Source organism: Notamacropus eugenii, chromosome 3 (genome assembly GCF_028372415.1).
Source record: "Notamacropus eugenii isolate mMacEug1 chromosome 3, mMacEug1.pri_v2, whole genome shotgun sequence".
Taxonomy (NCBI): domain Eukaryota; kingdom Metazoa; phylum Chordata; class Mammalia; order Diprotodontia; family Macropodidae; genus Notamacropus; species Notamacropus eugenii.
The window spans coordinates 410,204,003-410,217,013 of record NC_092874.1 but is presented as its reverse complement, the minus strand read 5'-3'; the positions used below and the strand labels follow the sequence as shown (position 1 = coordinate 410,217,013).

The 13,011-nt window shown below is 36.4% G+C and overlaps 1 protein-coding gene across 1 annotated transcript in view; it reads left to right on the top strand.

The window, feature by feature from the left end:
- Positions 1 to 13,011, top strand: part of PKD1L1 (polycystin 1 like 1, transient receptor potential channel interacting) — a 144,255-nt gene that overhangs the window by 45,417 nt on the left and 85,827 nt on the right. Inside the window, exons 15-21 of the mRNA XM_072598120.1 lie at positions 2,022 to 2,084; positions 3,014 to 3,196; positions 4,125 to 4,202; positions 5,118 to 5,260; positions 6,232 to 6,352; positions 9,769 to 9,895; positions 12,260 to 12,455. Of these exons, the coding sequence (XP_072454221.1) occupies positions 2,022 to 2,084; positions 3,014 to 3,196; positions 4,125 to 4,202; positions 5,118 to 5,260; positions 6,232 to 6,352; positions 9,769 to 9,895; positions 12,260 to 12,455 (911 nt within the window). The remainder of the gene's footprint in view (positions 1 to 2,021; positions 2,085 to 3,013; positions 3,197 to 4,124; positions 4,203 to 5,117; positions 5,261 to 6,231; positions 6,353 to 9,768; positions 9,896 to 12,259; positions 12,456 to 13,011) is intronic.

Genomic DNA, 13,011 nt, shown 5'->3' with positions numbered 1-13,011 from the left:
TTCCTTATCAACTCCAACTCAGTGGCTGTTTTGAATTTCAGATTATGGTCAAAGAATACTCTCTTTGTCTTATCACCCACCACTACTTTACCCTAAAGTTGAGGTATCTAGTTCTCTTGGTGGGATTGAGAAGTAAATATGTATTCCTAGCCCTCTTGGGAGTAGAGTCTGGGGTAACGGAGACTTTTTTGTAGAAAGAAGACCTTTCTTTCTTTCTGTTCTTCAGATCTCCTAATTTTTAAGAAAAATATCTTCTTTAGTAGATTACTGTCAATCATAGTTTTTGAACATTAAGATAATAGCAATGGCAAATATGTTATACCTTTTTTATTTGCTTCTACTCAACTAAGAGACTAGGGACTAGGCATTTGTGAATGCTAACCATTTGGACATGATTTTTTAAAACTTTTTAATTCTGTCACTGTATCAAGTTCCTCAAGTTAGGTTAACAAGTTTTAAATTACAAAAAATATTAACTTGTGCTTAAGCCTAGTAGATCCAGGAAATAGTTTACTAATGACACTTATTTAGTTTTTTGGTTCACCGACTATCTAATCCTTGTTGTCTAAGCAGATTAAACATGAGGGAATCCATCAATTCATAAATCATAATGTGTCACTAAGAGCCAAAATTGATTGCTATGAAACTTTAGACAGCTTTTAAGTGAAATAAAATGGATGTACATACTAATTGTTAAAGTGGATGAAAGAGAAGCATGATTAAATTTTGAAAAAAAAATACACTAGATCTAATTTCTTCTATTTCAAGTGAAAACATTTCCATACTTTTTTCTAGGTCACCATTTGACTCATTTACCCCATGTTTCTATCTGTGTAGCTTTACAGGGTCCACATGCCAGTGGTAGAGTGGGAGGAAGGGGAGCAAGCCCCTGGACTGCCCTGGGACAGAATAGGAAGATGAATTAAAGCAGAAGCACAGGGAAAGGAAAGTCCTCCAAGCAATCTGGGAATGGGTAGGCTTAATGTCCTCAGCAGACAGGTATTTAGAGGATGATAGATTTCAGAGTAAGAAGGGAAATAAACCCACTAGAAAAGTGAGAATTTAGTACCTTGAGTGACCCTGGGGAAGTGAACCAAAAGTCTGTTGAATTTAGAGCTTTATTCTTGAAATGGAAGTTAATTTGGAGCCAAGAAGGGCTGACCAAAGACAAAAATAGTAGAAATGTACACTCTTGAAAGGAGTCTTTTTGGTCATTTAATGAGAATAAGAGTTGAACATTCTAAATACTGTAATGGTATCCAAAAAATTTTAAGTATCTAGAATCGTGTATTATATTGAGTATGCCTTCAATGGAGAATTTATGGGAGGACATAATCAGGAACAAGGATATTAAGGCACTGGTGAAGGGAGTATCCACATTGAAGGGATTCTGCAGCCATCAAAGAAAATATTTCAGAGAATAGTCTTTATATATCAGATTATATTGCAACCAATTTGAGATTATAATTTTAGATTATGTAGGAATATTTCACATAAAGGAACAAATTTATTAAAATTATAAAGATGCAATCTTTTTTTGGTGTCCCTTTTCAACCTTATGTTGGAGTTGTAATTATTATAACAATAGCAGTATTTTGAATGATTCACATTTTTCTTGTTTTGCATTCCTCCTACACCTTTCCCTCAGGATTCAGACAGAAATTTTCTTACTCAAAATTATGCTTCAAGTGGCAGTTGGATTAGATTGCCTGTGAAGTTTCTTCCAGTTTTGAGATAGCACAATATCATAAATTTTTCAAGGCCAGTGCTCTTTATCAATATTCATTTTTTTCTTTGATAATTCAGGAGCACTTTGGGATTTTTAGATGCCTCAGGGCTATCATTCTGAAAATAAATCATTAAAAATATAGATATGTCAGTTAAAGAGAATCATAGTTAATGCCAGAGATTTTGCTAAATTTTAACATTCATTCTAAGCTGAATTTGGAAAGATCTTGATTTAAATACATACAATAGTACCCAAAATCGCGTTTCCCATGATATTTTTGTTCTTTCCTTAGATTTTGAAGCTTATTATAGCAATATCAAGGAGGCAATAGAACCAGGAAGAGGAAGACAACCAGGTTAATATATCCTATGACTATGAATGAATTTTAATGTATTAAATTTTGTCATTTGTGTGATAGGCTGGAACATTTTCTCAGACATTCTCACAGGGCTTTCCTTCAGTTTTATAGTGTTTTTACGTAATCTTGATCTGATTCTTCAAGCTTTATACCTTTTGTTCCAGATGTCTCTGTTTCTTATTAGAAGTGTCAATATACTTTTCCATTCTCAACTTACAGTTACTATTAATTACCAATAGAGGCACCATTCACTATTTCTTCTTGAACCAATTATATCTCCATTCATTAAGTCATTTTTCAAACTTTTTTTTAACAAGCACTATTGGCCTATGCAGCTATATTACTGAAATTGAGATGACAATATTGTAATCTCAAAAAGCAAATTCTTGAATTGTGATAAAGTTTTAAAGATGTTATTTTAAGCTTTATTGATGTCTTTTGATTTACATACCATAGTCATTTCTAATATACGTCTTTCCCACGTAGAAATCTCCCCTGTAACAAAGAAAATCATTGAAGCAAAAACAAACACAATAGTCACATCTCAGTATATATGAAAAGTTCTACACCCATGTTCCATCCCCATCACTCATCCCACATCTTTATTGAAAGTAGGAAAGTGTGCTTCATAAATTTGTGTTCAGGAGTTAAGGGGGACCCTTGATTTGAATCTGAGTTTAGTGGTTTTTAAGTGCTGCTTTCGTTTCTATTATTGTTGTTGCTATGTATGCTGTTCTCTTGCCTCTGACATCTTTACTCTGCCTCAGTTCATATGAATCCTCCCATATTTACCAGATATACTTTATACCATATAGAAAGGGGAGCAGGGAGTTTTTGGAAATGGTATTTTTAATCTCTAAGGCTTTATAAGAGAATTGTTATGATTTTTTTTCTTTAATACACATTGGCATGGTTTGTTTTCTTAGGGGGGAGTATCAGTATTACAGAAGAAAGGGAAAATGAAGAAATAGATACTATGTCTGACAATGAGGATGGTTACAACCTAATTGATTTATCCTACTCCACTGAAAATACTGCACCATTGCTTATGGTGGATTGGTCCAAATCATTAATTAGTAGGGCTATTTTTCAAAGCTCCACATCTTCAGGTATGTGTTTTCTGCTTACCTGCAGACTTGTCACAGTTTATATAAGAAAGTCTTAGATATCATTTGCTAATTTTCTTCCAGAGTTATTTGGTTTAATAGACAAGTACTTAGTTTTAATGTACTTTAAAAAAGTGATCATATGGTTTTATCATTTATATCTCTTCCATGTGATTGTACCCCTTTCCTTTCTGAGTAAAGTGGGAAGAAGCATGATGATGTAATAGAAAAAGCAGTAGACTTGGCATTAGAGCATTTCTGTGCCATTCTGGATGTTATTATTTCCCAAAAAATTTTTAAGCTACCAATATATTTTATTTTGGATATCAAAGGATAGATATGACACACAGGCCTTACTTTCAAAGAACCTGTGGTCTATTAAATGAGGAAAAATATACCCATCAGTCAACTAGCCTTTGTCAACTGCTTAGTGTATGCCAAGAACTTTGACAAGTGCTAGGAATTCAAATACATGTAGACAGACAGTCTCTGCCCTCACAGAGCTTATTTTCCAGTGGGGTAATGCAATACACAAGAGAAAGTTAAAAAGTGCTGTGGGAGAGATGAAGATACTGTCCCCAAGTAGCTATGATATGAGGGGATGGAATGAGATAACTTAAAAGGAGAGATCTAGGTCAAATACCTTAAGAAATTTAAGGTGATACTTGCTCCTCATCGCCTACAAAATAAGAACGTATTTTGTTAAGTGGTTAAAAACATTCACACAAAAGCTTTTTCCCAATGGCCTGTGGCATATCTGTGCTTTTAAAATTTTGGTTGCATGAATAAAGATTCGGTGTAGAAACAATCCCTGAAAACTCTGCTTAGTATCCCAGAACCATAGGAATGTGGCCAGTTTACTTTAGATGTATCTGTCCCAGGAAGTGATTTCATCTAGTAGTTAGAGTCATGTGGGTCTCTTTTCTGTCAGGTATCACATCAAAAACTATTACATTTAAGCCATTTTTCCTGAGAGGTGGAGAGACATATGTGATACAAGCTTCTGTAGGTAAGTGGTGTTTTCAAATGAACATTCCTGAGTTGTTAGGAAGAATGAAAACTTTGGTGATTTTCTTAATTCTTTTTCCTAGAAATTATAGCCAACTAACCATTTGTGAATTTATTGCTGTAGTATATTGTATTAGGCTTCCTAATAGGTGTCTTTACTTACAATCTCCACAAAGCTGCAGAAAGTGTTCCTGAAACACAGATCTGAGCATGCTCAAGGATCTTCAGTGGCTTTCTTTTATCTCTAGGTAAAAATACAAACTCCTTACAATCATATTTAATGCCCATCTCCGTCTGACTCCAACTTATATTACTCTCCGTCACACTATGTTCTAATGAAACTAGCCTGCTTACCATTTCCTGAACTTGTAATTTTATCACTTGCTTCCATCTCTCTGTGCATATTTTTCTCTATGCATACGAGAAGGCTGGATGGTGCAGAACCCAAGTGACCTTACTTTCAGTTTCATATTCTTCCTACTTGACCATATTCTGATATTTGTTGAGAATTCTTTTTCCCTTGGTTAAATAGCTAAGGAGTTGATTTGGAGCAGCACTGATTGACCACCTGACTGAGAATATTTTATGGTTTGAGAAGGAAGGGTCTAAGTATAAACTTTTCCTAAATGTGGGCAGCATAATTCTCCAAAGACGCTGAGTTTTCTTGCCTTATACCCTTTTCGTTCTGATCTCTGTTAATTCTCTTTCCCATTCTTTTCACTACTCCAGTTGAACACAGGGTTTTAATCCTAAAATGCCATTAATAATACATTCAGCATTTGGCTTCTGTTTCAACAAGATCCTTTGTTGAATCAGGTTTGGGTTCTCTTCTCAAACTTCTTTTACTTATTATGTCTCTCAAGATAAGCCTAGGTGTTACATATTTGTTTCAATTGGTTTTTATTTTTCTCTGCAGAATCAAGCCACAGCCCATTAGGCAAAGCACAATTATATTTTACTGTCAATGACGTTCCAAAGGAGATGGCATGCCAAGTACAGCCAATTCATGGTTATGAGGCTTATACAGTCTTCAGTGTTTTCTGCATGTCTGGGAAAGTGGTAAGCATTTCACAGTCCTTTAATGATATCTGTAGAGGACTTTATTTAGAAGAACACCAGGAAGTAGGTAGTACAAATATCATTATCTCCACTATAAACATGAGGAAAGTGAAAGGGTAAGATCTTTGCCATAATCACAAAGCTGCTACCAGCCTGGCATAGGCTCTTATCCCCTCTTGCCTGGACTTTTGTTATAGTCTGCTGGTTGGTCTCCCTCTTTCTATGTCTTTGCCCACTCTAATCCACTCTCCACTTAGCTGTCAGTTAATCTTTCTAAAGTGAAAGTTTAAAGTATAGTGTCATCCTCCTATTCAATAAACCCCAGTTATTCCCTATCACTTTCAGGATTAAATATGAATTCCTCTGTTTGATGTTCTAACCTTTTTATAAACTGGCCTTCTACCTTTCCAGTCTTCTCACTCTTTATCACTGTGTATTGTATAATCCAGTGATATCGAACACCTTGAGACTCTCCATCTCCCAATTATACATTTTCACTGAATGTTTTCACTAGAATACTTCCCCCCCTTATCTCTGCATCCTGGATTCCCTGGCCTCCTTCATGCCCCACCCAAGACCTCACCTTCTGCATGAAGCCTCTCCTGGTCCCCCTTAATGCTACTGCCTTCCCTCTGTGCATTATCTCCTATTTATCCTGTAAATATCTTGTTTGTGCATAGCTGTTTGCATCTTGTTTTCCCCATTAGACTTTTAACTTTTTGAAAATGTGACCTATTTTTGGCACAGTGTCTAGGGTACAGTAGGGAATGCATAAAAGCTTATTAGCTAATTGACTAAGTGTTTGAGGGGAAATTCATACCCAAGACTTTAGATTCTTGATTAGGTTTTCCATTATCTACATTTTGCTGACTTTCTCTTATGTAAAAACTGTTAGAATATAAAGAATTGGCCATTGTAAATTTCATGGTTTGTTGATGTTTTTGTTTTGTTTCCTATGAAATTGAATATAGGACTACCAGTATGAATTCAGTTACCAAATAGGAGAATCCTCCAAAATACCTTTGTATAGAGGGAGAGATATACAGTATTACTTTACTTTGCCAGCTGGTGAAGCTGTGGACAGATATAAAGGTAAGTCTTACTGTTGTATTTCGTTCATTAACTGTGATGTCTTAGTTCCATAATTTTTCCACATAGTTTTCGAATAGGCATTTATGTGTCTGAAAGAAGCTTTGAGTAATGACATTAATAGGTTGATTTATTGAGTGGGAGAGTATTTTTCATGGTAAGTGTAATGCCTTAGGGTTTTGGGTGGATTTTTTTTTTTATAAGAATGAAAATTTGGAATATTTCAAAAAAGCATCATTTGTTCTTAAGACATGGAAAAAAACAGTAAAATGATACCTTTTGGAAAAGCAAATAAAAATGAGACCAAATATTTTAATTATTAATGAAATAATAAATGGATGATAGAGCATTAGACAAAGCATTTATTGAGTGCTTAGTGTGTGCCAAGTGTTAGATAAATGGGCTAAGGTGAATATGAGGTATTTGTCATGCATGACTTGAGTCACATGTGTTCCTCTGGTCAAAAAGAGAAATAGGGATAAACTAAGTGCTGGAAAAGACTTTGGAAAAACAGTGATGAGGGGAGATGTGTTACAAATCCCTATGCCTACTGCCTTTACATACTACTAACCAATTTTTCCATCTGTTCTCTGTCCGTATAATTCGAGTGAAAATACACTCTCAAAGATCTGCAATCACTGCCATCTCACCAAATCCAATTATAGTTCTCAGTTCTTGCTTTCCTTGCCCTTCCATCAGAATTCCATACTGTTGATCACCTCCTTGTAAATTATGTCCAGACCTTTGGCTTCCATGACATACGTTCCTACTTCCCTCATCCCTCTGAAAGGTCCTCTGTCATCTGCCGCCTTCTCTCTCTATATTCTCACCATTAGTAATCTCATTCACTCTTACACATTTCATTTACTCAGTCTCTTTTGTTTTTAAAGCTTGGACTCATTTTTCTTCTCTTTTCCTTGGATGGTTCCTCTCTTTAGATGGCCAAACCTCTACTTCCCAAATCTCTATGTTGAAATTCTTTAAGGGCTCAGCTCAAAGTATGCTTGCTTGGGACAGCTATATAGTTCAGTGGATAGATTTGGTCTTGGAATAAGGAAAGCCTGAATTTGAATCTTCTCGCCTTATTAATTGTGCAACCCCAACAAGTGACTTAACTAACAACCAACAACAGTTACAATAGCAACAGTAAGAACAACAACATTCATATAATGTAAGTTTTATTTACTTTTAATTTCTTTGTTATATAGCTTTAAAGCTTATTATTCGTTTATTATACAGTTTTAAGGTATGCAGATATTTATGACTGTGAGTCCAGGGCATCAGCCATTGTGCCTCCTAGCTGCCTCTCCTAGCCTCAGTCATCTTGTCTGTAAAATTAAGAACAGAATGACATCTGAGTGAGAGGGTTGTTAGGAGATCTAAATGAGACAACGTGTAGAGTGCTTTGTAAAGCTTAAATGCCAGTTATGATTATCACTGTTTCCTATCACTCTAAAGGGAAAAAAAGGTTTTTCCTACTTTGAATTTACGTAGCTCTTAGTTTGAAGATATTATGCATACTTGCCATTTTTTATTTTGTTATAGTTCTTTATGTGATGTAGCCATCTACTAGAGTATAAGTTCCATGAATGTAGGGACAATATCCTCTTTCTTTTCTATAGCTCTCTTAGCACAGTGTTTTGAACATAGTTTGTTTTTTGATTGACTGACTGATGGATTGAATCACTAGTTGACTGCCATGATGCTTAAGTTAAGGTGAATCTGATGTCCCACAGTCAATCCTGTTCAGTTCCAGTTCCTAGTATCTGTTATGTCCTCAGAATTCTAATAGTTAAAGAAATGTAAGAAGCTAGGAGGGTTATGAGAAGTCTGTTTGTGCCTGAGGAAGACAGGATAGGCTGCTTTAGTCTGGGGTTTCCAGAGTCGTTTTACACTTTCTCTAAATCTTACTTCAACTCTTAAATTATCCCCAAACTAGCTTTTTTCCCTCCCTCTTCTTCCCTTTCTCCTTTCTCTCTCCTCCTCCTCTCCCTCTAATTTTCTAAAGAGGAAATTCTCTTTCCAGTGTGCTCCAGACAGACATAGATTCCTTCCCACTCTCGCAGTATATTGTTAGTTATCTGCTTAAACTCTACAGATAGGACAGAGTTCAATTTGGCTTCACAGAAGGGGTAAGATTTATTGAACAATTTTCCTCATAGCCGTGGGGCTTATCAGGATATTATAGCTCCAGTCCTTGACTATATGTCCAGCATCCAGACCAAGGAAGAATCCCAAATATGAGAGCCATGTAGTTCACTGGTTCTTTGGGTGTGTTCAGGTAGAAATAAGAGTTCACCATTCTCAGAGATATATAAACCTCAAGAGTCAATAATGTTTCTCAACTAAATGCAGAGTGAGTTATTTGACTTATAATGTAAGATGTCAATGTTATCAATACCTGTGAATATTTGAGATTTTTGAACTCAAAATGAGTGAACCATGGAAGAATTTTCACCATATTTTAGTTGCGAAATAGATTGTTGTGCCTCTTTCCCAGCAATACAAGCCTGAAATGGTTTCTCTTCTTTTGAACTCCTGCAGCACTTACTGTCAGTTGGGATTAATTATAAATTGCCTTGGTTCAGTGTGGCATTGTGGAATGAGACTGGATTAGGAGTCAAGAGACGTGTTTGAGTAAAAGGTCTACTGCTTGCTAGCTAAGTTACCTTGATGTTGAACCCTTAATCTTCTTATGTGTAAAATGCAAATAATACTTGCACCATCTACCTTATAGGATGATTGTGAAAAAAGTGTTATATAGACCACAGAACATTATAGAATTAGGAACTATCATTAATTTAGATTTAGAAGAGACCTTAGAGGTCATTTAGTCTAATCCTCTCATTGTACAGATGAGGCAACTAAGGCCTATAGAGGGTAAGTGATTTACCTGAGATCACTCAAGTAAGTGGAGAGTCAGGATTAAAACTCAGATCCTCTGACTTCAAATTCAGGACTCTCTCTCCTGTAACATTTGTTTACCATTTGTTTTTCTGTGTGTGTGTGTCTGTGTGTGTGTGTGTGTCTGTGTGTATTTGTCTATGTGAATGAAACAGTCACCTTCTTGATAGGGTAGTAGCATTGTCATATCTTCTTTCTGTCCCTCCGGTGCCTCACAAAATGCTCTCCATATATCTACTAGGCACTCAACAAACAGGTTGTTGATTTAATGTTAACTATTATGTAAAAAGTTTAAAGTCTGTGTCTTATATTTCTGACTTGGGAGGTAAGATAGTTTGCCATTTCATTTCACAATGAGCTTTTCAAGGATAAAACTTGTCTTCACCTGCCACTAATTGACTATTAATATATGAAATGTCAAGACAGTAAGCCTGCATTGAATCCTGGGATAAGAGGAGGCTTTTGATGCATTCCATATGTACACATTCACATTTCTCTTTTTTCTTCTGTTGTAGTAACTGTCTTTACTGAGATCACAAACAGATATGGCTCTAAATCTCATCCCTGTGCTGTGAATGTGACAGTACTGCCAAGTTTCCATAGGAACATATCATATTTGAATTACAGGCCAGAAGAAGATCTGTAAGTAGCATTTGCAATGAAAAGGCCCCAAGAAAGCATTTATGTTTCTGAGAGGTCATACTTGGATCAGGTTGACAATGGGGATGAAGTCCAACTGGATGAGGGATTTGGAAAAAGAAATAGTTGGGTGTCACATTCTCAGAGTTGGGAGGATTAGGATAGCTTATACTGTCACTGGAATATGTGTTTCTGCTAGTGATTTCATACCCTACAATAAATTTCATATAATCATAATTTCAGAGTTGGAAGGAACCTTGGAAGGCCATCTACTCCCACTGGTACCAGAGAAAGGATTTCTTCTATAACATCCCTGACAAGTCATCATCCAGTCTTTGCTTATAGACCCCAAATGAGGGGGAAACCACTACCTCCCATAGTAGCCCATTTCACTTTGGGATAGTTCTCATTGTGAGGCAGCTGTTGTAGTATATTCGATCTAAATTTTCCTCTGCAACTTCTACCTACTTTACCTTGTTCTGTGCTTTTAAGTTCAAACAAAACTAGTTGGTCCTATGCTGGACAATAGAGGAGACGCACAGATGCATTAGATTTAATTCCTGGAGCTGTAATCCAGTAGGGCATAAGATGCATCCAAAACAAATTCCATTATTACCTGATTGATCCTGATATGCACATCAGAGCAACTATTCCAAGCCTTGTCATGTTGTGTCCAATAAAACCACCCCTCCATCTCCCTTATAATGGAGGAGTTTGCTTCCTTAACCTTACTGAGAAAATGGAGGATATTTGTAACGAGCTCCCTCTTCTCACTCCATACCTCCAGATTCACCATTTCTCCATTAACATTATTACTCATTTTCTCCTCTATTATTCCAGTCTGTGAGGATGGAGAGGCCTTTATCCTCATCAGTGCTGATCCTTGTGATATCCTAAATCTCTTCTGGGGGCTTGCGGGCCTGCTCATTATCACTGCACTTGTCATTGTAAGTCTCTCAATGGGAGCTAGAATCTCAAACTCAGTGTATCTAAAACAAAACTCATCTGTACTCCCCAACACACACACACACACACACACACACACACACACACACACACACAAACACGCCAACACCCCCCCACACCTACACCCCCCCACACCCACCCCCCCACACACCCATACCCACACACACCCACACCCACACACACCCACACACAACCCCACACACACCAACACCCCCACCTACACACCCATACCCACACCCACAAACACCCACAAACACACCCACCCACCCACACACCTACACCCCCCCCACACCCCACCACTCACACTCACACCCCCCATACACACCCCCACACCCACACACCCCCCACACCCACTACTAACCCCTAACCTACCCCTTTCTAATGTTCTTATTTCTGTCAAGAGCACCACTCTTACTTAGTTTCACAACCTTTAAGTCATTCTTGACTTGTCCTTTTCCCTCAACCTCTACATCTGATCAATTACTAAGTCTTGTAGATTCTATTTTTACTTTTTTTGACTTCAAAAGTCTGTATTCTCATTCCCATTTTATAGGTTTTTCTATCTCTGCGATTATTTCTCACATACAACATAGGTTCTTATTTTTATTACTCTGTTATAATAATATCAAAGTTATAATCTATTTTATGACATAGTTTACAGTTTATAAAATGTTTCTTTGAAGTAACCTAACATAACATAATTCCTATTTTATAGATGAGGAAATGGAGGCTTGCAGGGATTAGTTAAATGGTTTGCCTGTGGTCATAGAGCTAGTGATAATGGACCCAAGACTTGAGCCTCAGTCTTCTATAATATGTTCCAGAATATGCTCATACAGTGTGTGTGTGTGTGTGTTTATATACATATATGTATATATATTTATATGAAATAATTATAACATAAATAATTTGTTTATAATTTATAACATAATTTATAAATCATTTATATAGCTCTTTAAGATTTGAAAAATACTTTACATATATATCCTTTTATCCTCATATCAGCCCTGGGAGATAGGTACAATCATTATTTCTATTTCATAGATGAAGAGATTGAAGCACACCAACGTTTTGATTTGCCTCAGGTCACATGGATAACAATTGAATGAATTGGATTTTGAAGTCGGGTCTTCCTGTCTCCATATCCAGGACTCTATACATTATGCCACCTAACTGCACATACATATTCATGTATGCGGACACACATACATACATAAATGTTGGTGTGTGCTCATATACACACATATATGCATGTATTTATACATGTGTATATTTTTGCGTTAAAAATCCGCCTGGGAGAAGAGGTGTTTTTTTTTTTTTAAGTAGATATGTTGTTATTGTTGATATATAGGTTAAATTATGCTGTAGTATCCATCATGAAAACCTTTTCTTTTTCTTTAGGTATAATTCAAGTCTAAAAAACCTAACCACCCTCCTACTTATGGGGAACTATGGAGAAATTAGAAATTACATCATAATGCTAACTAGAATCCTGAATCGTTTCTATACAGAAGACCAAAGTTCTACCTTTGGCCTACAGTCACAATTGAGGAATTTATTGATTTCTTCAGTGTGCAACTTATCTTTCCAGGATCAGGTATGTTTATATGCGTGTCCGTGTGTGTGTGTTTTCTTGTCTCCCTTTGTTTTATTCTTATTATGAGCTTAAACATCAAAAATAAAGAGCATTTCTATACACAGAGAAGAACACAAAAGAGGAATCTTTATGAAACTATGAATCTTCATTTTACACTGTTTAGGTTTTTTAAAAAAAGTAAATTAGAAGACATGTTACTTTCAAAGCTGTCTTGCTTATTTGTGTTTCCTTCTGAACTTTCATCTGTTCTCTTCTATGCATTTTTAAATGGCTTTCTTTTGGGGGTGTCATGTTGCTAACCCCCCAACCCTAGCCTTATTAACTCAGTGAAAGAGTAAAAGAGCAAACAAGTGCAAACCCTTGCAGCAAACAGCAAGTTTGAGTCAAGTGAAGTGAGTCCATCTGGTGTCCACATTCAAAAAAGGCCTCTACATCTGGTGTCAGCTGCCTCTGTGGGGACGCAGCTGAGATGCCCCCGCCATGTCTCTTGAGATCAGAGTTCTCAAATCTTCACAAGTTGGGTTTTTTGGTAGTGTTAATGTTGTAGAAATTTTTC